At 35.1% G+C, this 27,324-nt stretch overlaps 1 protein-coding gene across 3 annotated transcripts in view; it reads left to right on the plus strand.

Moving 5' to 3' along the window:
* Window positions 1-27,324, plus strand: part of ATRNL1 (attractin like 1) — a 462,013-nt gene that overhangs the window by 232,312 nt on the left and 202,377 nt on the right. For all 3 annotated transcript variants that reach the window (XM_071749487.1, XM_071749488.1, XM_071749489.1), the window contains exon 26: window positions 13,210-13,288. In XM_071749487.1, the coding sequence (XP_071605588.1) occupies window positions 13,210-13,288 (79 nt within the window). The remainder of the gene's footprint in view (window positions 1-13,209; window positions 13,289-27,324) is intronic.

Below are 27,324 nucleotides of genomic sequence, written 5' to 3' on the forward strand. Positions count from 1 at the left end.
TTAGAGGCAATAGTTGTTAGACTTCCACTGGGACAAGCTTGTGTGCCCTGCAATGGGCAGTCTGAGTGGGGTTTTCATTTTTTAAATGTTTGTTTTGAATTGTGGAATGTAATTTTATGTCTTCCACTCTCTGAATCACCCAGAAACTTTGTCCTCACTGTGGAGTTAGTTGATACATTCCTACTTCTTGAGAATGCAGCTACTTACTATTGGCCTGCAGGCAAAAGAGACTCCCCAGTATGACTGGATCAGTTGCTCTTCAAAACAACAAATGAGTCATTTAATCCCTCGGTGAAGAGAACTTTTTTCCATTATTGCATTCTAGTTATTCTTCTTTCTGTGTCCTTTTAAGTCATCTGGATGTGCATGTGAGTGCCAGAGTGATTTCAACATGTGCTGCTCTTCAAGGTACAAAGTAGTTTTTCAGCTTGATATGTGAAGGTGGCCTATTGATTTGCTTGATATACAGCAGACAGGCTTTTCCTTCCTTCAAGCACATGCATTTAATATTTTTATTTTTCTCATTTTCTGTATGTATTGAGTACAGTGAGAGCACTTTGTTGTGCCTGGTGCAGTGCTTAATCCCAAATTTCTGCACAGTTCATAATAACTAGAAATAAGTTCTGGAGCTTGTTAAGTGTAGAGGGGAGTTGTAGGGTGAAGTTTTGGGTGACAGTAACAGGACTTCTTTGCAGTTGTTTTTGGTTTTTTTTTTCTCTTAATCCTTTATAGAAGAAAAATAAAAAAGAAAAAGAAAATGCTAAATTGCACTCTTCGTTGTGTGTGGTGCTGTAGCCTAGCACTCCAAAACCCATTTTATCAGATCTTCTGCTTTTATAAAATCTCACTGGAATCAAAGCTGCCACTTATGTAGCAGTGTTCACCCCAGAGGTCTCTGGAGGTGGCACCTGAAAGATGCTTGAAGAAAGTATGGCTTTATTTGAAGACTCTGTGCATTTCAGGCTCACTTACACTGAGACAGTTCTGTTGAATTCTTCTTTCTGGGATGTATCTTTTTACAGCCACACTTTATTTTTTTTTTTCCCCTAAGAAAATCCTCAATAACTCATACTGTGTTTGTGTTTTGATTCCCTACATTTTATATCATATTTTCTTAAATGCAATTAGTCATTTGTTTTCTTAGACTGAATCAGTGTTGGTGCTCACAGCTCTTGTCTGCCAGAGTCCTCGTCCTTCTTTATGAAACTCCAGCCCTCTGTACTTTAAACAAAAGAACTAGAACAGGTTTTTTTCTGTGATAAATAGACTTGAAATTTTGTTTTTGTCTTTTTAATTTGAAAGAGAAGCAATTCTCTCTTCTTATGGCAGGGTGGATGTACCAGTTGCAAAGTTAAACTCAGAACTGTGTTTCCAGGTGTATCGAGTGAAGTGGGACGGAAGCCGATGAAGAAAAATAATTTCCAAAAGGAAGTAAAAAAAAAATATCAGGGTTTTGCTTTAAGCAATAATGTAATTGTCCATTGCTGTAAGTGACAAGCAGCTTTCTCAAGCACTCTGCCAGTCTGTCTGTGCAGATGCAGTTGGTATGGCATGCTGTGAAGTGAGTGACATTGAAGAAATGAGCAATCTGTTTATGCCAGCAGAGGAATAGTGAGAGTCCTTGTGTTCTGTTCTGATAAATCAGAGAGAGAAAAGAGAGTGCTGCACTGATGCTATGCTGTGGATTTCACAGGTACTGAAATATTAAATGTAATTATTCATTTTAGGAAGAGACATCTACATTCAAAAGCATTCACCTAATGCATTTTTTAAATGGAATACTGATAAAAATTTTCCAATAGAATTTCCTGGTACCAAATGAAGCATTTTGTGTGGTAGATTTTGGCTTTTTAAAATTTTAGTTGGATTGAGTCAAGGAGGGCTACGTTTTGTCAATAAAAAGCAAAATTGTGGAAAATCTACATGATACACATTAAGATGTAGTTCCATTGTCTATTTGTGTTTTTTAATTGCAATCTAATTTGCATACATGGCCCAGTTAAGTTCTGTATCATGATTATTTTTTTCTGTTTTCAGTAATTTTTGTGATATGATAGAGAAACAGTCTACAGTTTCAAAATTATATTTCTTTCCTTACATGTCTTGAGTCTTTTCAGTCAAAATTCTAAATATCAAGTTGAGAGGTGTCAAGGATTTTGTATTTGTACAGTACAGAACTATAATGATGATTCTTGGTCCTGGAAATCTAAAAATCTTTATTTTGTCTTCAGGAAGACTTCACATTAATAAAGCTGTTAATAAAGGGGAATTGTGACTTTTTTGCACCTACCACTTCAAATATATTTGCTTCTTTGGAGAAGATATGGTTTCAGTTGGAAGGCACATCTAGGCAAACCCTGCTCCTGTGAGCTGGGACATCTTCAACTAGATTTTACATTATGAAGGGAAAAGTTAATCAGCAATGTATTAAAATTCTTGGTTGTATTTGAGTCTCATTGGCTAAACAAGGCTGACGTGATTTGGTGGTTCTCTAAATACATTTTTTTTTGTGTGATTTTTTTTTTTTTAATCAAAAGATAACATCTGTACTACAGAAACAGTGCAGTGAAAGGAAAAAAATCAGGGAAAGCATAAAAAATTTTCTTGATGTGTATCTTTTGGTTTGGAAGGCAGCTGAAGCGTGGCATTGGTTGGCAGTCCTTCCCAAAATTCACTAATTGGCCTTCAGTATTACTCCTTTTCCTTCCTTAATTATAAATCTTAAATTAGCATAAATCAGCAGGGTCATTGCAAAAAAGCTGCAGTCAAAGCACAACTATTTTGAAATATAAACAATATTTTTAATTTCTAATTCTTTCTGAAAGTTACTGCAGAAAATATTAGGTTCTGTGTTTCTTAATCTCTTTGTGAATTTAACAGACATAAATAACTTATTTTTCCTTTTAGATCTTGTTTTTTTAGTCAACATCACTTGTTGAGAGAAATATAGAGTATTTCACCCATGAAGGGCAAACCCATAAAATTATATGAAATATGAAAGTCTTTTCTGTGACTAAAAGAAACATTATCACACTTTATGGGTGTGATGTTCTATTTATTCTATGGAGATTAATTTCAGTTTATGTTAGATTAAGCCCCTTTGTAAATCTTCTTTATTTGCTGCTTCAAAGAGGTGAAAGGAAGAAATGTGGGGAGTTAAAGTTCACATCTAGAGCTTTATTGTGTAATATATTTCAGAGTCCCTCTAAGTGGTTCACTTTTGCTTGATATTATATTGGCAGAATGAAATGTGAATATTGGTCTTCTGGATAGCATCCTGATGTACACTATATCCATTTTCCCTTTTTAGTTGTCTATAAAGGCTGTTCCCATAATTGATCTTTCATTCATACATTACTATGGTAGCTCCTGCTATGGCTTGTGGGAGATTTAGTAAGAAAAGTCATCTTTTTATATATATACACATATATATATGTATGCATGAATTATGTAGGGAAATACAGAATATTTATATGTTCAAAGTAAAGACACACAGTTAAAAATTATTTAAACAAATTAACTCCACCCTACGTTCTCTATAACATTTTAGCACATGTATGTAATAATATAATAATAATAATAATAATAATAATAATAATAATAATAATAATAATAATAATAATAATAAAAGATCTGCTGGTTTTTTTTTTTCATAATAACGTTCCTGCAAATAAAAAATTATCTGCTCAAACAGTTTTTCTTTACCTCCAAAAAGTATTTTGATGTTTCATTGCACAGCAAAGACCAATAAACCCAGGTTTTGCAAGGGGAGTTGTCAGAGATTATTTTAAACTATTATGGGATTTGGAGTTAATGCCTCAGGAGGTGAAGGATTAAGTTGGTTTTCTGCATTCAATATGTATTAGTAAATGATTTTACATGGATGTAGTAGCTGTTCTTACTAATAAACTAATTTCTTTTTTATTGCTATTTCATTGATGCTGCTATAATTTATATAAAAGGAGGTAGATACCATTGATGCTTTATCTCTGTTTTCAGTTATTCATTCAGAGTTTAAATTAAAAAGTTTTATTAACATCAGTATTAAGGTTTTAGATTATTATTTCACTTAATTTGGCTCTTCTTCCTCAGCGAAATTATTTTGGTTATGGTATCAGCAGTAATTTTAAATATGCTCCTTTAGAGTCTTACAGTGTGCTCTTGGCAGGACACTTTTTTTTAAAGCTCATTCTCCTTTCATATAATACTCTTAACTCAGTCAAGCAATCCAAATGTTCTGTGCCACACCATCCACCAGTGGAAGCAAGTCAGAAAGCTCCGTGGCACACAGGTAGGGCTTTAATTTGCCCATGACCTTTATTTTGTCTCCTCTGCAGTGCTACAAATCTTCACTGCCAAAACCAATCTCAAACCAGAAATCCTAATGCCATGGAAAGCATTTACCATGGCTGATGGGCCAGCCAGAGGCAACAAGCATCTCTTATTGCAATAAATCTTTATAACTTCCAAAGCCAGTCACACTCTACATGCAAAACAGCAAAAGCATCTCCATCTATGCAATTAATCCTCTGTTTATAGATTATTGTGTACACAGGCACAAAGCAAATCCTGTGCTGTCCCATTTGTATGGTATTCTGGGTAGAAGTACTTGGGTAGAGGAAGCAGCTCATATATTCTGAATTTTAGAATCATAGAATAAAATTAAGGAAGTTTTGGCTGGAAAAACACCTTTGGGATCATCACATCCAACCATTAACCTGCAGCTCCCAAGTCCTCCACTACACGTGTCCCTGAGCACCACATCTTCAAGTCTTTTAAGCACCTCCATGGCAGGTGACTCCCCACTTCCCTGGGCAGACTGTTCCAGTGTCTGGAAGCACTGAAGTTTCCAAGAGGAGATATTCAGCTTCTGTTTGATTCTGAGACATATGTTATGAAAACAGGAATTGTATTTCCCTACACTAGGAGTAGGAAATTCTTTGGGTCTGGTCTGTTTTCTTCAGTGAAAAGGACTGCTCTATTACCACGTGGAAATCTGTGCAAAAGTTTTATGTTTTCTTGGGGTGTAACTTGCGTGTGCATTTATACTTGATGGGTGTCAGGTTGCCACCAAGGAACACTGTATTGGAATGCAGGATTCTGAAGTCATTTAAAAAACCTCCTATTTTATTCCTTTTTTTTAATTTTCTTTTTATTTTTTTTTTTATTTTTTTTTTCATATAAATACATGTTAAATACTCTAAATGGAAAAGCTTATACTATTTAACAGTTGAGTTTCTTCTACGTTTTGATCCATTTTGGTCCCTATTGTATACCCTGTCAGCCTTTTCGTACCATAGAATAACTATATATTAGTGTTTTCTATACCTGCAGAGTTATTCCTGGCAATTACTTTGCTGTTGGAAATGCAGAAAAGAGTATACAAAATTTCTATTGCTGTCTTTAAGAAGTTTTTCATGTATTAAAGAAAAGTGCTGTCAACTGACTGTCCATATAGGGATGTAGTTTTTAATCCATGAGCTAAGATATTTCCATTATCCCCTTGCAGTTTCTGTAAATCTTAATTTAAAACCTCGGTCAGTAATTTTATGGTCTGCAACTCTGAATTAACCATGGCACAGTAAACCAAATCTGATATACTTTGCCTTTTATTTTTACCAAGCATAGGGTTCTGCTTGAGAGGACCAGGCTACTAGAAGACCATATGTATTTCTTCTTAACTTTTATTCAGTTTTTTATAATGTTGATAGCCGTGGACTCGTGAAAAGTGAATTTTACAGGCAATTATCTGACTTCCATGAGAGACTTCACACAAGAATTAATTATGGGAATATATGAATTTTCAGGATTGCATCCAAAAATAACATTTTAATCGCTGGCATCTGGATAAGTAGAATTATCCATGTAATTAGTTTCAAATGAACTTGAAAGGTGTAGCTTAACTTGTGTGAATTCCATTTGAGAGACACATAAATAAATACAAATTTGCATTTAAATGATTTTTGCTAATACTTGAAGTTTTAAATACCATCACAGATAATTATTTCGTATTCAAGCATTTCTTTCGCTTTCCAGTTCAGAAAGCAGGAACTGAGGGCTTGGACCTTTTCTATGGCTTTAAGATTAGAATGTTCAGAGCTGAATGAAATTTCCCTTGGGTTCCTTTATTTCATGGAGAAATTACATGGGGAAATTTGGATGGAGCTCAGGAGGTTAAAACAGCAGGGGCAGAATGGGGCATAGATTCTCAACTGATGTAAGGAGAAAAAAGCCCTGCCCAGTGTGTGGAGCTGCTGGTACTTGGTAGTATTTGTCATGACCAGCAAGAAAAAAGGAAAGGACATTCCTGAATCACCTAAGTGATAATGCTGGCTTAGGAGTCAGTACCTTATGGGCATTGGCAGCCAGAGCTGTCTTGGCCCAGGGAAGAAGTGCAAGGGGCTGATAGGTCTTGACTCCACAGCGTCAGCCATAGGTTTCTTGCTCTGACCATATGGACTGGAAGGTGCACCTTCCACTCAGTTGCTAGCCAAGCCTACTTTCCTTCTGGAACTTCACAAATTTTCATTTGGAACCATAACACTTGATTCCCCAAATCATTCTGGTCTGCTAGTCATGGAAATGCTCATATTTAAAACACTGTAAAACCGTGTGATTCAGAGCAATTTAGTTAATCATTAAAACCGTTAGAAAAATTGTACTGCTCTTACACATATCACACTCCTGATACTATGTTTACAGTGCTTTATTCTTCAGATTATCCTGTTGAAATCTTTAGAGCTGCTTGTCATCTATGCATTAGTTAACACAAGCAAGGATGGTTGAGCTTAGCATATCTTAATCATCAACAGAATGTTCTTGTCAAGTATAATGAGAGAAATCAGTTGCTGTGACAATTATTGCATTGGAAATCATTGTTTTAGAAAAATAATTGTTCAATTATTTTTATTTTTGAATTCTGCTTGCTTTATAACATATCAATTAAAATGCGTTCTGTGTGCCATGAAAATATAGTAAATAATGTCAGAAAAACAGATCTTAGGAAACAAACGTGATCTCTAAGGAAACTTTTGCAATATTAATTTTAAAACATTAACTGAGGTATGAGACTTTTGCTTTGCATGCAACTGCATTAAAAAGCATTTGCCATCCATTTTGTTTACTGGATGTTAATATTTTTTGTTCATTTTTATAACAGGTGGCACGGAGGAGAAACATTAAAACTGCTGTAGGGTCACTGTGGAGGTTGTTGCTTGTGTACTATTTTGTACTCTTGGCAAAGAAAAAGAAATGAAGGGGCAATTTGTTTGTCAATGTAGAGGGATATTTAGCTGTTATCTCAGCACAGCAAGGTTCAAGTTTTAAGCAATATTTTTTTTTCAATTAAGAAGTAGTTGCCTTGATGGCCCAAAGCCTATTTTCAAAAAAAGAATTGGAAGGTGCAATACAAAAATATACACTTGTGCAGTCAGTGAGACTGCTATACACCTAAATAACTTTATGAAATTAATTTTTGGGTGCTTCTCTAAGTGCCTGTCAGCAGTGTGGGCAAATAAGAGATCATCTGTTGAGTAAAATGGTGCTGAGGACGTGACATCCACACGACATGCATCTTGTATGTGGTGGGCTTTTGGTTTTTTTTTTTGTCTTTTTGGACATTTTCATTTCTCCTTGCATGTTAAATAGGAGACCAGGAAATGAAAAAGGATGGAATGTTTTGGGTTTTTCTCTGTTTACTTTCTTTTTACAATATTCATCTGTAAAGTGTTTATATTTAATTCATGAAATAGTTCCTTTTATATAACTGCAAAAATAAATAAATTATTTAATTTTAATGCAGGTACTCTGAATGCAATATGTAACTTAAAGGCATTAATATGTAATTAAAAAAAAAAAAAAAAAGGAAATGCTATGCTATAGTGAATTTATATTGCATTCATAGATCTTAAGGCACAAATCTGTCATTAAATTCCTCTAGTCGAACCACACTGACCACTGCATTTCACAGATTTTTCTTTGCATTTATCCTTGTAATCTGAGGTTGTTTAAAGATGATTTACAGGTTTTGTTTTAATTTGCAGATAGCAAGCAGCAGCCCATCCACTGATCCCTTTTACACTTTGTGCTAGTGATTAATGTTAGTTTTCACTTTGCCTCCATATCACATGCGCAGAACGTGGTTTCTCAGTTTTACTTTGGACATTGCAGAAATACTGATGCAGGCAGAAATTATTCCTTGCAGTTTTCCTTTTTAGTGTGCTATTAAATCAGTATTTCCCTTTTTTATAGCACCTAGGGTTCTGGGAAGATCACCTGCCTGGCCTTGAGGTTCTCTTGCAGCCCAGCCTTGTGTCTGATGCACTGGACATGAACTGCTTACATTCAGGCCTTTCTCTTCAGTTCACCCGTTCTCTAATTTTTTATGTGCTCCTACTTAATACGAAGACAATAACTCATCCAGCCTGTAACACACACCACTGGTGACCAACTGCTTGCTTTCCAGCATTCCTTTATGTGATTCCCCTGTTTCATTCCACATGGTTGAAGAGGCAGCTGTGGAAAGCTGTGTCATTATCTTCCCAGAGATCATTTCTGTGTTCTGGAGACTACAATATCCTGATAATGCTTGGGCTGCTGTGGTTTCAAGTGTGTCTCAGCATGGTAATTGTTTTATTGGGAAGATTTACATCCATAAGTGCTGAAAAGTCATTCGCTCTCTACTCTGAGTCAACATTTCATAAGCCATCTGCATTGCAAAGGCATTTATCTGTTTATTAGATGTCATTCAAAGTCCAAGTTTTCCTCCAACCATTCAATATTTTTTTTGTGATTCTTCTCACTATTCCTGTTTCCCTTAAAAAATGCAAATATCAGAATTTCAAGAACAAGTCTGATACTATCTGTTTTGGCAATGCCTCGTAGAGTAATAAAGTCATCTCTCAAGTGCCTCTTCCTCCTGTGCAAATGAGTATTTAAAGTTGTTTAATCCTTTTTACTTCAGTATCCTATAAGCAATTCATGTTGAGTGGGTCAGCCACATTAATCTCTAAATTATTTTGACAATTGCTTTATTCCAAGGGGAATACCTATCTTTTGATCAGCCAATGAGGCCTGGATTCCTTGTCCATCTAAATACAACTTAGCAGGCATTGTTGATTAAATAAAAATAAAATTAAGAAAAAAAAAAAAAAAAAAAAGGGTGCAACCAGGCCATCACCGTGTGGTTTCTTTGTTCTTGTTACAGCTGACAGTGTTGGTCCTCTTCTGACAATTTCTCTTTTAGCTGTCAGCTGGCCAGTTTTAATTGATTTATTTTTCACTGAACAGATCTCTGTTGTGCCCCACAGTTTGTGATTGGGCTTTCTTCTCTTTTATCTCTGTCTCAAGAAGGAGCTAAGAGGTATACCAGGGGATTGGAGAGTATCCATCTATACTTGCTCTGTTGTTCTGTTTCCCTGTATCAGTGTTTTTTCATGACACCTTTCAGCTAAGTCCCTGTTGTTTCAAAGCCAAAAAGATTTCTACTGCCATTTCATTTCCCTAGCCAAGTGAACTGGACTCCTTCATGTGTTTTTAGTCTGCCTTTGTGTTTTTCAGATGAGGTGGATACTTCAAGATACAGACATGCTATAGATTTATGCTGGCATCCCAATACTTTGCTTTGTTCTTTATTCCTTTTCTAATTTTTCCTAAGATTGTGTTTGCTGTTTTGACTGGCACTAAACACTCAGTTGATATGTTCAAAGAACTATATACAATGACTTCAAGACCATTTTCTTGAGTGGTAATTGCTAATTTAGAACCTATCATTGTGTATTTCTAGCTAGAGATATTTTTTCTTCTGCACATTGCCTTCAGTTCATTGGCACTGAATTTCATTCTCTTATTTTATTGCCAAATCATTCAATATTGTTGAGATCCTTTGCAGTCAGCTTTAATTTTTATTGCCGTAAATAAACCAAGGCTGTAATCTCACCACAGCCTGGAACAAGGTTAGTTTGACAAAATCTATTTTCATGTCTGTTTTCTCTTCATTACATGAATTTTGACTTTTTTTTCCTTTTGATTATTTATATAAAAAAACCCCAGAAGAATCAAATATTTTATGTTTACTTGCCAAGAAAAGACCATAAAAAAGTGTTAAGTAAATTTATCACATTGTCAGCACTGTAATTTCCAATGATTTGTATTATTTTTTGGGGTGTGTCTTTGAAACATTTGTTTCTGATTTTGGCTTTGTACATAAAGTAAATGATATTTTGAGTGATGACAGGGAAATTCATCATATGACCCAGCTCTATTGACTTACAGAGCACAGAAGCAATTTGGATGAAGTTTTTTCAGCCAGAACTTTCAAGTTTATTCTTCTATTAGCTTAAGAGATTTGTCAAGAAATTAATAAATGTGAGCAGAATTTTCTAAGGGAAGAGGTTCCATTCCTTGTCATAATGAAGCAGTCACCCAGCTCAAAGTTCTCTTAGTTTCTTGTGTTCACCTCTCTTGAATGCATTCATGTTTTTTAAATTCCATGAGGTTTGAGTTCATCATTCGAAATTGAGTTGCCAATATTTCCATAACCTTTTTTTTTTTTTTTTTTTTTTTTTTTTTTTTTTTTTTGGGAGGGCTATAAAGGAGGAGAAGAGTAAATGAGATGGCTTACCCTTACTTCATGCACAGAATGCTGATTTATAGCAACATGGCACTACTCTGATGTTGGCCCTGAGCATCTGTTGCAGTTAGCAGCTAGACAATGCAGGATATAGTAGGGAAAGCATTTCTGGAAAGTAGTATTTTTGCAGCTATTGGTTTAAAAAGACTTTAAATGGTGCTGCAAAAGTGGATTTATTCTGGTGGTCACTGGAGGGTTTCTTGTTGTGTTTTTTCCTAGACAGAAAATATAAATTCACACTCAACTTGTCCTTGCTCCTTGACAGGAGAAAGGGAGACAGCAAAAGGCTAATTTTAAAAAAAGTGAAATCACTGCATCAACTGGGGTGATGCATTAAACAAAACAGTGAACATTCTCTGATGGTCAGGGTTTTTTTTTTGTGACATTCTTTGTGTTACTTAAATATTTTGTCGTAAAAAAAAAAAATCTTAAGAGAAACTGTTCTAATAAGAAATGCTGTGTTAATAAAATGGTGCATCAATTAACATGTTCTTACTGCATTAGTTTCTTTCAGTGAAGACCCATGTAGAAAAAAGATTAACACTGAGATTCATTAAAGAATAAGGTTGAGATTTCTCTTCTGAATTCCCTAAGGTTCTTGAACTAGCACTTAGCCTCTCACATAATTTTATTACATACTGTTGGCTCTTCCAGCAATTTTCTATTGGCAGAATGGTTCTTAGGTATGCTGAACTGCTCTGATCCATTGATCAAAACCAATCAAAGTTCCAAATACCTTTGTTTTTTAAACAATCTGTGCCAAGAACCAATAAAATACAGCATTTAAAATGGCCCTACAAGGAGAGAGGGAAATATATCTTCCTTTCCATAAAAATCCCTAAGTCCCAAGGAGCATTAAAAAACTACTAAAAAAATGTTGGTGGTTGACATTGGCTGTAAAAAGGAAAGTCAAACTTTGCATCTAGAAACAGATCCTTTAACAATTTTTTCCTTTCAGGTTCTGAACAATCAGCTGTCTTGGAGCTAAACAGGCAGAATTAAGTCTAAAGGAAAAAATCAAACTCTTAATTTTAATTGAACATTCTGTGCCCAAACTGCTTTATATATTTGATACTTTTTTTCCTTTCAAATTCCGTCTCGCTCTGGCAATCTTTCTCAAGGGTGTTCAAAGAAGAAACTGATAAATAAGAATTTTAAAAGCTCATTGTGAAAGGAGTTTTAAGTGAATAGTAGAGTGATAAAAAGGCATATAAATCTGTGTTACTTTAGCCATCAAGGAAAGCTTCTGTTATGGAGAGTGAGTTTTGAACTTACCCTGAGCAATGATACTTTTGCTGCTAAATACCCAGTGGTACAGCTGGTTCTGCTGCTTGCGTGCTTTCATCTCATTATCTTAATAGTGACATTAAACTACAGTTGGCATAAACTGGTTTCTAATAGTCTCCATATTATGAATTAATATTAAATGCTGGTATTTCTGGAGATGTATCTTCTAGGTCATAATTTCAGGTCTGTTTACAGGATTATGCAGGGAAATGGTGTTACTGCATGGATAATGCTTACAGCTGGCATTTATTCACAGTACTCCACTAGAATGCTACTTCAAGGAGTTCTTTCCCAGCATTGCCCATGGTGATAAAGCTATAGATATATATAAATATATATAGTTAAAGAATACATTTTGAGACTTTTTTGGAAAAAAAAAAAAAATTAAGGATGACCGACAGAGTTCAATAGTGACAGGTTTGTATTAATTATAAATACTGTGAGCAGCAGATTCTTCACAAGTAGAAAATCCAGATATTTTTATAAAAAGCTGTCTGAACATATTACAAGATGTTCTGATTGCTTGCATCAGGTGTCAACTGTAGAAGCCTTTTGTCAGTATCCAGAAAGTTACTAAAAGTGAAGACTTCAGTGATCTTTCTGCCAAAATCCTTTGTGTACTAAATGTTACAAATACAAAAATATTTGAGAGAGAAGGCATATGCTCCAGTTGTGAACTGCACAAGTTTAATAATTTTGATTTATGAAAGTTTTTTTCTTTTCTGTTGTGTCTTTGGGACAGTAATGTAATAATGTTCTTTGGGATGTTTTCCCTGGGCAATTCACTACAGCAGTACTCAATTTGCTAAAACAGACCTATTGTCATGAGGAAGCCTGGTTTCTCAGAGTAACTATCATTCCTGTAGAGTTATCACTGCTGCATCCCAGGAAATTATTCAGAATTCACAAACTGAGAGGTATAAATGGGTATCAGTATTTTGTTACAGTTATTATCTTTTTTCATCTGCTGAATGTGGAACGTGCAGTGCATATTTGTGGAAACTGTGGGGGGATTTGGTTGGTTGTAGTGGATCTTATCAGATGCTAATGGAGACAGTAATTCCATTTTATGGACACAATCATACAGAGGCATGGATTCTCTTCTGACTTTGAACTTGGTTGTCTGTTGTTTGTCATCCTGGTATAGTTTAGTTTGCCTTGATTTCTGTGGGGTTTTTTCCACACTTAAATGTATTTTCATTACCTGTGATACCCTGAAAACATAAGCTTCTTCAGACCATTATGTTAAAATTACTTTTTTTTTTTTTTGTCTTTTTTTTATGTAATTGCAGTTGTTTCTTATCCTTACTGCTGGTAGCCGCTGTCGTTTGGAAAATCAAACAAACCTGTTGGGCTTCTCGACGGAGAGAGGTATAAAAAACTTTAACACTATTGTGGGAGCTTTATCTTTCAGAATAAATTGAGAGCTTTGATGGCAATCACACTTTCACTGTCCTCTGCATATACAATTTAAATACCCCTCTAATTTTTTTTTTTCCATTTTTTTTTTCCCCTTGGACTTTTTGTGCTGAAGAAGAAAACTTTGTTACTTCCTCCTGCCAAAAATAAAAGAAATTGCAATACTCAGTTGCAGAAAGCTATATTTTCTTTACAATGGAATATATAGGATAGGATAATAAAGGAATAGGATAGGATAGGATAGGATAGGATAGGATAGAATAGAATAGAATAGAATAGAATAGAATAGAATAGAATAGAATAGAATAGAATAGAATAGAATAGAATAGAATAGAATAGAACAGAATAGAATAATTTTAGTTGGAGAGGACCTACAGTGCTTATCTGGGCTGACCACATAGGGCTGGTGAAATTTAAAGCATGTTATTAAGGGTCTTGTCCAAAGGCCTTTTGAACACTGGCAGGCTTGGGCCATTAGGTACCTCTCTAGCTCTCTAGGAAGCTTTTTCCAGTGTTTAACCACACTCCCACTAAAAAAAGGTGTTTCTTAATATCTGTCTTGAAATCTCCCTTCGACACAACTTTGAAGCCTCTCCATGGATCCTTTCACTGGGTGCCAGGGAGAAGGGCTCCAGACCTCCCTCTCTACTTCCCCTCCTCAGGAGAGCAATGCAGGCAATCCTCAGGCTCCTTTTCTCCAGACCAGATAACCCCAGAGTCCTTGGCCACTTCACACAGGATGTTCCTTCCAGCCCTTTCACCAGCTTTATTGCCCTCCTCTGGATGCTCAAGTACCTCAGCATCCTTTTTAAATTGTGAGGCACAGAGATGCACACAGCACTCAAGGTGAGGCTGCTCCAGTGCTATATACACAGAGATAATCACCACCTTCAACCAGCTGGTTATACTTTTAAAAATTCCAATCTTCTCAATAGCTGAAAAATAGTAGGGCAAAACCACTGGTAAGATGAGTAAATGCTTCTCATAGGGTAGCAAACTTCTTAGCAGGTATTTGATACTCTGACTTAGGCTGTGTTGTTATGAACAGTCATTGGAACATACAGTAGAAGACAATGGTCTCTGTAAAGAGCTTATACTTTCTTTCTTAATTATGTCTTTTTTGTTTGTCTAGGTTTTGGGGTTTTTTTTTGTTTTGTTTTTAATTCTAAGAAAAATTCTGTTTATATTAATATCAGTAATTCTGTCATTAAAACCACGGCACAATTGAAGCTCTTCAGTAAATGCTCATACATAAGGTCACCTTACTCTTGTGTTGTCTAAATTGTTATATCTGTGCTTGAGAATTTGGCCCAAATATTTGTTCTTATCTGTTTTATAAAGCATTAGACTCATATGAGATGAAATTTAGGTTATGTATGCTCCTACATGATTCAGCTGATGTATGCTGATAGGTGTCACGTGTCAGTTTGTTCTCCTAATATGCATAAGACCAGAACTTTTTCTACTTGAACCTTTTAATCTTGATGATTTTTGGAAACAGCACTTGCTTAATGGTCCTGTAATTTAGATTTTTTTTTAAAAAAGGACTGTCTTTCTTGAGTTATTTTTTCTTAGTATACTGGAACCAGGAATGCATTTTTTTTTTTTAACTGAGGTTTTATAGTGAATTTATATATACTTTGAAAGTGCCAGGTGACTAGAATGTACAGTTTTCCTTCACTGAAATTATATCATACTAATGCCCAGGTTTGGCTTTGCACTGGTGCTGTGAAGAAAATAGTACATTACTGTAGTTATTTCACTTAGGTATTTTTTTTAATCAGGTGAAGATTAGTAAGCATATTATCCCTCTTAAGGACAAGTGCTCATGCCTTTGTTATTACTTGCAAAATACAGATGGAAGTTGCTTTAAACTACAATATTCTGTTCGACTTATTAATATTTCTTTTGAATTTATCTCAATCCTTACCCCATTGATAGTTCTGTACAAAATTTTATTGTGATGAAATGTAGTAATGTTTTGATTCCAGTTCATGTTATGAAGGTTCAGGTTTGTCAAGAACAAATTTGAACACAGAACTTTATATGTGTAGGGAGTCTAATCTGTTTTCCATAGTTAGTTTCCTAGATCTTTGGAGTACTCTATTTTTATGTAGTCTGTAGGCACTGTCCTATAAAAAGTTTCTAAGTATTATTTTCCTTATGTCATTGGTTTTCCTTGAATATAACTAGAGAAATTGAGTTGTCTCTCTTTCAGAAATGTTCCTTTTTCATTTCAAAATTCCATTATTGTGTGTATCTTCCTATTTTAAATGAAGTACGAAATGGTACCCAGACTATGGTAGCATTAAGAATCGTAAATGTTTAAGGAAATCTTTATTTTCAAGCTGCTGTTTCACACAGCAGCAGCAGTTCATGTAAAATACAAATTTCCAATATCATTCTACATATTTTTTCCTTTCATCTAGATCAGTTAATTTTTTTTTATAGGTAGCATTTTTGTAAGTGTTTTGGAATAAAGTGTTTCAAATAACTCATGTGACTAACATAAAAGTAGAAGGCAATCTATTGTCGAAAATAATTTTGAAGTTCCTACTTTTAAAGTCCACCCATTTAGGCAAATAAACTTTCCATCTTTTTCATCATTTTTGAAAGATTTGTTTGACTCTTTAGATGTTACTTTCAGTATGAATGCAAACTACAGTAAGAAAGTGAAATACAGGAAGACAAACAAACATGAAAAAGCATACTGCTAATGGCTATTAATCCATTTATTGTTCATCCCAGGCTGTTTCCTCTTGGAGGTAAAAAACTTTCTATCCAGTTATGTGGGGTTTTTTAGTAATGAATTTTATCAGGCTGTTGAGATAAGCAAATAATTTTTTTGGTTTTGTTTTCATAGACTTCTTTGTGTAGCTGAAAGTTTAAAACTTTATCCTTTTTTGCCTGCTGACTTTAATTCTTGGCTGAATGGGATCATTATTGATTCCAAATTGAATGTAACATGGCCTCAACCCAGTACAAAGAGTAAGTTCTTTGCATTGTGTAATGGGACTGTCACAATTTTCCCATGAATTATTTCCTCTATATATTTCCTCTACAGATTCTTTCCTAATTCATTGCTCATTGAGCAAATATTTGCTTTTCACTGCTCAGAGCACTACCCAAATCTTACTGAGAAGTTAATATTAATTTATGCTTACTATATATACATGTAAAATAAATAAATAAACTTGTCTTCTGAAAGACTAACTTACATTTGTCAACGCTGAATTTTGCTTCTTTTTTCCATATCTATCGGGATTTTGATGTATTTAGTTGACATCATTTTTCTCTAGGCCCAACACTTGAGTTTTGGTAATTTTCATTCATCAAAAATTTTTGGTACTCATCTTTTTCCTACTTACATTGACACCTCTTAAGATACACTTTATCAAAGGATTTTTGAACATCTGTATTTATTCTTCATCTCCTGGCTGAGCTCTTCTTTCCTGCCTTCTGAAAAAGGAAGAAACAGCACTCACTCTCACCTTGCACCATCAAGGTTATTCACCTTCTGCATTGAAAGAAAACAAGAAGTATCTGTCTTTTATTTCATACTTCCAAAAAGATCAACGAAACTTTGAGCGGGAGAACATGAAGGACCTCCTCCTTGGCATCCCTTAACAACTTCCCCTACCTGTTCCTTCCATGGATCTGTGATGTTTTAAAAAAAGATTGTAAAAAAGGCTGAAGCAAGATAGTGAAGTGTGTGGCTTATCTGAGAGAGCTTGATCTTGAAAGGAATGATACTGAACAGTCTGAGATGACTTCCAGAAAATTATCCTCATCACTCTATGTTTATTAAGATACAAACCAGAAGGGACTGGAAACATTGTCATGGGTATCAAACCTCAAGTTCCTACTTACAGAGCAGGCTAAGATTTTCAGGCAAGTATGACACTTTTTGTAGTAGCAGACAAAGGGCAGGATATATTTGTTTGTCAAGTAAATGAATTAAGTTAAAGGAGTTTCCTAAGTTTTGCAAAGTCTAGAGGCACCAAAGCATTTTTAGAAGAGTCTATATGACATAAAAAGATCATATATTTACTCTAGGTTTTAATATCTTCTTCTTTTTTCTCTAAAGGCTCACAAATCTTTCTACCAGTACCTTTCTTGTGGAAATTTCACTTGTTAGTTCACTGGATGAAAAACTAAGAGCTGTCATTTTCTCCTATAAGATATGTTAGGCCTTTTGCATTTTATATCCAGAATTCACCCAAGAGCCCATCCATGAACTTTCAATGTGACTCTGTTTTCCCTTTTTCTAAAATTAAAAAAAAAAAGATAGATGACCCAGCCTTACTAACTAAAAAATTTGAAGATAATATTATTTATTGTCTCTGCATGCTTCATATCTAAAGAATCATTCAATCTTCTGTTGAGAATGGGTAGAAAAGAACGTGTTCATAGATCATGTTGCTGAAAAGCTTGATAGGTTGCCTGACAGTTTTGTAGTGGCTCAAGGGTTTTGTTTCATGAAGAACTTCTGATTGAAAGGCATCACACTGCAGATAAAATTTGCATCCAAATGATTTTGCATTAATAGTGTGTCGAACTTTTTGCTGACAAGATTGCACTGAGGTCACTAGCGAAGCTCATACAGATGGGATTATAAACCACACAGCTTCTAGTTGAGGTATTTTAGCAAAGTATTTGTCCTTCATAAGATAAGATAAAGCATTAGCTGCTTGGACTATTCATTCAGACAGATGTTTTAAAGAATTTTTACCTTTAGTCCAGAATCATGCAGTCACTGATGCAAATACCAACGTACTCTTCCTCCCTCCACAGATACACAAAAAATGCATTTGTGTGCCAATGTGTCATGTGTCATTGCATACATTGGTGTATATATGAGATCAATCAGTTTTTAAAAATGCAGTAGTACGTATTTTCTTACTAAAATCTCTTTTTTACATATTGTTATAATTACACAATAGAAAGAGCTTACACTTACAATCTTATATCTTCATTTAAATCATTGCCAGTCTCTTGAGAAATGAGGCAGCAAAGCATGATTGCACATTTTTGTAAAAATGTTTGAAAGCATGTCATTATATGTGTAAAGTGGTTTTCTAACTTTAAAGGTTAATATCATTTCTTTATTGGAATTTTCATATTTATATATAGCATTTCATTATACAGTCAGCTGTGCACCATTTGCTTGTTTGAAAGAACAGCATACACAAGCATATAAAAATATGGATTTATAGAGAATTCTTTGTGGGTGCCACACAACTTATTACTTAATTTTGTTAAATAAGATTATGCTTGTTTAAAAAAACCCAACACTTTTCTAGTCTTAATTTTAATATCTTGAATATTCAACAACTCTTAAAAACACACAAATGAAACTGAAATAGATTACTTCTTAGTAACAATAACTATTCATGTAATAGCTCTAGGCTCTTTGCTGTAGTAACCCTGATAAAAACAAGAAAGTTTGGTTTTGTTGGTAGTACTAATAAGTGTAGACAAGTAAGAATTTCAGCTATACCTGTGTTACTTTATATTGTAATGACACTTGCATTTTTAAAGTATTCCTTTTAGGAAATGCAGTAATGACTTTTGGTGTATGTAATATTGCTTATGGAATGCAATGTCATTAGCTTTGGAAAATTAATTCACATAGAATGTGGTGTATTTTTGAACACCAAATGAAGGAGCAAAATTAATACCTTGGTTCATCTATATATTTTAACATGGGTGAGGGATCACCAGCAGTAGATGTAAGGAAACCAAGAAATGTTAATACTTATCATTATAGTACCCCAATGTGTAATTTAATTCATGTGTTGTAGGAGTCTACAGGATAATATGCTTTATGTTTAAAAGTTGTTAACCTCACAGATCACTTTTCTGGTACCTTCTGCTCTGTTGCTTAGGAAATATCTTACACATCTATAAGTACTTACTCACAGACTGTGTGAGTAATCCTGCTGGAGTCAAAGGAGCTATTCATAGGACCAGAATCTCAACTTGTTATATTGCTCAAGCTCTTCTGAAATCAATAGAGCTATGACTGCTTATTTCAGCTGTGGATCTCGTTTTCTTGAGGCTAACCGGGGCATTTATTTTAGGATGACATTTTCAGCATTCTCTTCAACCTAAAATTTAGGTTCCTCTCTGAATGAACCTTTTGAGCAATATGCCTAGGTAGCTGACACTAGATCTTGTCTCAGGACTCCCTCTGCAGTCAGTTTAAGAGACTTCCAAATGACAACTTATCCAATCCAATTTTTGCAGTGTTCACTTTATACTCTGATCCTTGAGAGGGGCTGACTTGTTATTAACAATATAGATAACTCAGTGAGTCAAATCTCTTAATTTTTAGAGTTAATCTTCCCTTTAATATTGTAAAATTGAAGTTGCATTTACAATACTGCCACTTCATAAAAATAAGCACCTGATTGATTTCTATATTAGCATTGCTCACATTATGCTTCTTCTCTGTAAAGAGAAGTATTGAATGGTACCAGTGACAGACTCAATGTTACATTAGAAAGATTTATTATGAGAGGTGAGTTAAACAAAGTTGATCTATTGCAGGTATCTCAAAATACCATAGTGCTGAGAGGCTTCAATGAACCTCTTGGTTCCACGAACCAAGAACCTTGTCCTAAGACAAGGGGCATGAGACTGAAGACCTCGTAGTTATTGATGGCTCTGTACCTTCTGCCAGAGGCATTTATCCCAGGAAGGAATCCTAAGCTGTCCTCTATCAACTCTGAACGGCCAGTTTTGGTAGGAATTCACCATGACCCACTGCATAGACTTCATAGAATCATAGAATCATAGAATTAGCCGGGTTGGAAGGGACCTCAGAGATCATCAAGTCCAACCCTTGACCCACCGGTGCGGTTGCTAGACCATGGCACTGAGTGCCACATCCAGTCTCTTTTTAAATGTCTCCAGGGATGGAGAATCTACCGGGCAGTCCATTCCAATGCCTGATCACCCTCTCAGTAAAGAAATTCTTTCTAATATCCAACCTAAATCTCCCCTGGTACAACTTAAGACTGTGCCCTCTTGTCTTGTTGAAAGTCGTCTGGGAAAAGAGACCAACCCCCCCCTGGCTCCAACCTCCTTTCAGGGAGTTGTAGAGAGTGATGAGGTCTCCCCTGAGCCTCCTCTTCTCCAGGCTGAACACCCCCAGCTCCCTCAGCCTCTCCTCATAGGATCTGTGCTCGAGTCCCTTCACCAGCCCAGTTGCCTCCTTTGGACCTGTTCGAGGACCTCGATATCCTTCCTGAACTGAGGGGCCCAGAACTGGACACAGGACTCGAGGTGAGGCCTCACCAGCGCTGAGCACAGGGGCAGGACTTGACCCAAGTTCTGAGTAGTGTATAGACTAGGGGAAATTCACTATACTGAAAAAATCACCAGGAATGTAGGGATAAAAATGGAAGCCAAATTATGCATCAAGTGAAAATATTTCTTTGAAAACACTACGGGAATAATTTTTAAATCTTAAAGCATATGTTGTAAGGCAAAAAATAGTAATCTGGTTTGCTTTGCAGACCTTCCCTTCCACAAGTTTATCAGTTTCATCTTAAAATCATCCTGTCCAAAGGCAAACTGTAGGCCATTATATTATACTGTATCTTACCTCTTGAAGTTGTCATTCTTTAGACATCATATAGGTATATAATTTTCTTATAGATTATACTGCCATATTCTTTGTTAGGGTAACAATCAGATTTTTTCTTCTTCTTTTGTTCAAATCATGCTGAAAAGAAATTTCTAAGCTGGAAGTAGAGATCTGGCTTTTGGCTCGTTTTTCTGGGCACCAAGTCTGGAACAGAAACATAAGTAGCAAAATCAGCTGTTCAAGAATGTGCATCTGAGATATGAAAAGTCCTTCCCATCCCTAGTACCTCTAGCAATTTTTTTCTCAAAGTAAGCACGTGTAGATATATACTTTTGAACAAATATGCATAAAAGACACTGGAAATCAGTGTCCGTGTGTGGACAAAGCATCCACTTATCTAACACAGGGCATTTATGAAAGCTTGCTAACAAATCAGTTTGTTTCTTCATTCCACAAAAACTCAGAAGGTATAAAATATAACATATGACAATAGGTTTTGCAAGGAAAATTGTGGGCTACTTCTCTTTATTAAAAAAAAAAATAATTTAAAAAAAAAAAGGGGAGGGAAAACACCAGGAGAAGAAAACTGTTCATTTTTCTTAGCATAATAACTAAAGTTCCTTCTTACATTTGTGCACTGTATTTAGCCTGAGGAATTGCCAAAGACAATAATAAAAAGAAATTATATGTTATTTCTGGGTGTATGCATAGAAGGAAGCTTAGGTGTAGGTATTACTGCTGATAAGGGTACTTTAAAATTAATAGTTGTGGTATTCTGTTCAGTAGAATTTATTGTTGAATTTGAGATTTCTAAATATTAATATAAATTACTGCTGTAGAGAATGTTATAATGGAGTATACTTATTCCTGCTGTCTGTCAAATTCTTCCAAGTGTACTAGGTTAAGGTAGTTGTAAACATAAAAGCATTAGGAGAATTTTTTTAAAATTACCTGTCAGCAAAAGACAGCAGCCAGTGGGAAAGGCTGTCCTTAGTGGGGCCCTGGGAAGAAGCCAGATAACTTCCAAATTTCCAAAAAGAAATACACCTGGATTTGTTTTCACAGCTTTAAAGGAATCAGGACAGTGACTCTGTTCTTTGTAACTGAAGAGGATTACACCAAAATGGGTGATTTTTTTTTTTTGTCTTTTAACAAAAACAAAAGAGCAGGTTGGCCCAAATTGCTATGTATCTACATCTGTGTTTCCTCAGTGTTGGCCACATAATGTCAATTTTTTTGTCCCCTATTAAAACACAAACACATCTCCCTTGCTTAGTGCCCAGTAAGAAAGCAGTGAGTGGGTCTAGGTGCAAAGAACAAAAATACAAACTTGGAAGAATTCTGCCATGAAGAGAAAGCAACAAGGTTTGATGGTTTACAGTTAGCAATTTGAGGCAAATGCAAATACTCTTCTTTAGTTCCTTGTTAGATTTTCTCAGATTTGGGAAAAATTGGGCAGTGGGTTAATAAATGTGACCCAAGTGAGTCAGCAGCAGCAAGGGAAGCATCAGAGGAACAAAGTCAGGTTTGTCCTTCCTCCAAAGAGCGGGGACCCAACTCAAAATCCAAGCCTAGAAGACATATAGTTTCTATCTCTTATCCTACTCTTTTTACCTAAAATTCTGTTTATTTACTATTGAATGTTAATCATGTCTACTAGAAATTATGTTAAATAATGGTAACCAAAATTTTGGTTGCTTGTTATGTGTGGTGTATTTTCTACTGTAGACAGCTGATGGCAATATTGTTGATATTCTTTCACAAATTATCTGCTTCCTCAAGCATCTGGTTTCTCCTGGCACGTATGTTATTTTTTATTAATTTTGGGGTTTTTTTCAGAAATTATTTTTAGGTATCTGTCCTTGTGCAATTGAGTAGTCATAAAGAGAAACTAATATTGTGCCTGAATCTATTCCAGAGAATTTGCATTTTTCTTTACCCGGCATAGATAGTATGGGCCTTCTAAATTAACCACAGTGACCCGTTTCTTTCTGAAAGTTACTATTTCATAATATACATAATTATTCATTCTTCAAAAATTTTGGAAACACTGAAGTTTCTTCTATGTAGAGAACTCTCTTCTGAAGTCAGAACTAATAATTTTCAAGGTAAAGAGAATGAAGTGATCAATGTAAGTGGAAATCAGTTAACTTCACTAATTTTTTTAGTGCCTGAACTATTAATCAAATTACTCTCAGAGCAGAACATGTTCAGTGCCATCCAGTGTCATCCCTCTGAGCAAATGGTGGTTGTGCATTTCATCTGGGCATCTTCTAGACTTCTCTTGGTAGAGTGACAAAATAGGCATGTGTATGCTTATTTCTTGAGGAACCTGCAGATACAAGTAAAAGTGGAAATTTAGGCTGAAAATAAAACAAAGCAAAACAAAACCCCAACAAAACAAAAAACAAAAACCCATTAGAAGGAAATCTGGGTAAAGGACATAGTCTACAAAAGGGTAGAATAGTTCTCAAGGATAAAATGATGCAATGTTTATCCTTCCTGGAGCTATAGTTTTTATGGTTCTAACAGTCCACAAATAATAGTTAAGAGTTAGTATGACCTGGTATAAACTAAGCTCATTACATTCAATTTCAACAGATAATTAATAATTAACATATAACCTTTGGCTTTCCTTTTATCTTCAAGTATTGACAGAAGTCGTATAAAAACATACTATGTGTGGGAAAAAATGCTTTGAAATGCAAAATTTAATTAAAATTAATGTAATGTTATTTTAGGACAGTTGTATAGTAGCCAAAGTACTACAGGGAATATGAATATTTGAACAGACCGTTATTTTAATCCATGCTGTTCAATTTACACACAAATAATTTCTGGAAAACAGAATATCATTTGATATTTTAGTTTGAATTTACTGGACTGAGTGCATCATGGCAGTTAAATTGTAACATCAGTAAATTATAGTAAACTGCTTTAGCAATCAATCGACCCACATTTATTTAACAAAGATGAGAGCACAGTGAACACTGGAGCTTGAGCTTTTTCAGCTTTCTGTTCTCCACATGCCTTTTGAAAATCCCAGTTAATCAGAATTACCTGTCTATACAGATGTAGTTTCTTAGGCTTTTTATATTCATTCAGCCATAGTCAGGGAGGGAATAGTATGTGGTAGTCAGGAGAAATTTGGGGTTGGAAGAGTGTTCTGGCGTTTGGAAGCTTCCTGGTGTTACGGGGGCCCTTGTTATAATCCCAATAATCCTGTTTATCCCTAGGTAATTTATATTTAAACATCTGTCCATTAGGAAATGGACACTACGTTACTCTCTTAATCTGGATGCAACCTCTTAGTCTGGATGCATTGCTGCTATTCAGAGATACAGACATCTTGAGAAAGACATTCTGATACTTTAATGTGTTATATTTAATACATATTTCAATATCTGATAATACACACTATAAAAGTATGAACTATATCATATGTATTTTGTTTTCATCTTAATTAAAACTAATCACCCATTTCTTAGAGCATTATGCTCTCTGAGTATGTTAATTATGTACAATACTGATTCTGCAGTAATTTTACAAACCGTAATAATTTATTTCTTCACAAAGTTTAGGAAAAATACTTCCAGATTGGTGGAAACATGTTACAAAAACACCATACCCATGTGAATCTGACCCACATGCAAGTATCAGATGCCCCATTTTTACTTTGTACCCTAATAGCATGTGTTAGCAATATTCCTGAGCTTGTCCTCTTTTCCCATACACATGGAAAGCAAGTCCACATTATTAATTTTGTTAATGACTAAATCACCCATGCATGAAATGTTCTAGTTTCACCTCTGGTTAGAGCATCCAATGTACTGTAAGCTCCTAGAAAACAGTGGACATAAATTAGTTCAGTACAAAGGGAGGAAAAGAGAAGGCAGAGAATTATTGTCAGTAAATTTCCAGAAATGTCCTTCAACTGAAGCTAAGCTGTTTGTAAGCAGCTAAGAAAATATTAAAAGCCTCGCTAGATGTTTTTTCATGAACCAAATCAAAGGAAAAGAATAGGCTTTTTCTTCCAAGGTAGGATAAAAGTAATTTTTCAGTGGGGGAAGAAGCATCTGATGTTTGTACTCTTTGGCATTTATAATGCCATATAGCTTCTTGTAAAATCTATCACACGATGCCCTTATCAGTGAGGTAGGGAAACGTTGTCATGATTACATCACTGTGGAGCAGGTGCAAAACTGGTCAGAAAAACATACCTAAGGGTTCATTATCACTACAGTGAGGAATTAACTACCTGTTGAGTGTAGTTAACTATATTAACTGCAGGTTAATTTCAAAGATCTGTCTTAGCTTTAGAACTGGTCAGTGTTTTTATTAAAGGTATTAATAGAACTGCTCAGTGTCATATTAATGCTTTAAATTTGCAGATACTAGATGGTTCACAAGTGTGTTGCAGGAAGGATTAGACTTGAAAATAATCTTTACAAATTGGAGTGAATATCCATATCAGTGAATGCAAGCTTTTTACCTGGTAGACATAATCATCTTTGCAGAAACAGCATGAGGAAAAAGCTGAGTGTGCTACAAATTCTTGAGAACTGATCGATGGCTTAGGATGGTTCAGAAGCTGAATGTAAGTCAACAGCAGCCTAGTTACAAAAAAGGAATATATTACTGACTGGTATCAGTAGAAGTAGTAGCTCTGAGGCATCCAGTTCTTATCTTTTACTGAGTATGGCTTTAACTGGGGCATCGGGTCCAGTTCCAACACTCAAACGTGTGTGGAATGTTTGGAGAAGTTCAGAGGAGAGCAACAGGAAAGTATGGCTGTCTGTGGTAGTGTAGTGGAAGAGAGGGCCATGGAGAGATGGGATGAGAGCCTTGAAGGGAGGGAATAGAATAATAAAATTACTGTATTTGTTGTGGAAAGGATGAGAAGTGAGGCAGCAAAGAGTAGTCAGATGGCACAATGGAAAAATGAATAAATTACTATTACTAGAGTAGTGTGGAATAGATTGCCTTAGAGATTACAGAGACTCTTTGAGTGAAATCAGTTAATGGTAGAGTAGGCAAACACGGGACAGAAATGAGAAGAGAGAAGTGTGTTTTTGCAGAGGGTGTGAATGGTCTTTTGACAGTCTTGAGGTCTCTTAAAACCATATGATGTTATTAAAGAAGCCCACTTCATGGGGAAGTCAATAAAGGTATTTTTATGTATCACAGAGTCACAGAATGGTTTGGGTTTCAGGGCACCTTTGAAGATCACCTAGTTTGAGCCCCACTGCCATGGGCAGGGACATTTTCCACTAGATCAGATTGTTGGCTTTGAACACCTCCAGGGAGGGGACATTGACAGTTTCTCTTTGTCTACCTACTGCTAGGAGATATGAATTCACAGCAGCATGTATCTAATTTAATAATTTATGTGTACCTTTAAATCAAGTAGTCTCTAGTTCATGAACTGGTTTTGATGGTGATTTTTAACTCAGCCTGACTAAACATCTCCCATATCTAACATGTTGAAAGATAACAGCTTTGAAATCTTGAAAGTGCTGGCAAGTGCTGTAATAGTACCTGCCTGTCCTCATTAAAGAGTATTTTAAAATCTACATAAATTTGATATTTATACTTTCATTGCAAAACTGTGTCCCAAATGACGATAAAGGCAAGTAATTATCCAGAAGTTCAGTTGTTTTTTCATTGGAAAATCTTTTAAGTGGCAGCTTTCTTCTGCATAAATCTCATATTCATAAATGCAGCCTTTGATGTTGCTGATGTCGTTTGCCATGGTTAAAATTTGCAAAATCTCAGATACTAGAAAATTAGGGTTAAAACTAGCCCCTTACATTTTATATAATTAAAGTTCATGGCCATGAAATCCATCCAACTGACTGATTGAGCCACTCTGCTTTATTTTTATTTTCCTGCTTTAGCTACTATTTGTATTCTTTGGTTTCATGATTTGAGCTGGATTCATTGGCCTGGACCTGACATCCACTTCATAGTGTGGTTCTACTGGCTACTATGCAAGAGTGACAAGCAGGGCAAGATAGCTTATGCAAGACTAAAATGGAAAACCATGCACAGATCAGATTTTTTTGGTTGGTTTTGTTTGGGATTTTTTAAATTGTTCTTGTTGTTGTTTGTTTTCTCTCTCTTTTTTTTTTTTTTTTTTTTTAATAATGTAATGCATGCTTTTGCAATTCTTCTGGTTCTTCTTGAGCTGTAACAATTTCATCAGTCATTTAAAATACACATAAACATCTTTTACAACAGCCCTATTCAGCACATGTAGAGAATTCTTATAGAAGGTAGAATACTACATACATCTTTGTGAGTAATTCTTCTTGTTTTCCTGTATCCTATGACAGAGAACTTATCTATTCTGCAGATGGATAATTATATATTATATATATTAATTACATATTAT

Source organism: Heliangelus exortis, chromosome 7 (genome assembly GCF_036169615.1).
Source record: "Heliangelus exortis chromosome 7, bHelExo1.hap1, whole genome shotgun sequence".
Lineage (NCBI taxonomy): Eukaryota > Metazoa > Chordata > Aves > Apodiformes > Trochilidae > Heliangelus > Heliangelus exortis.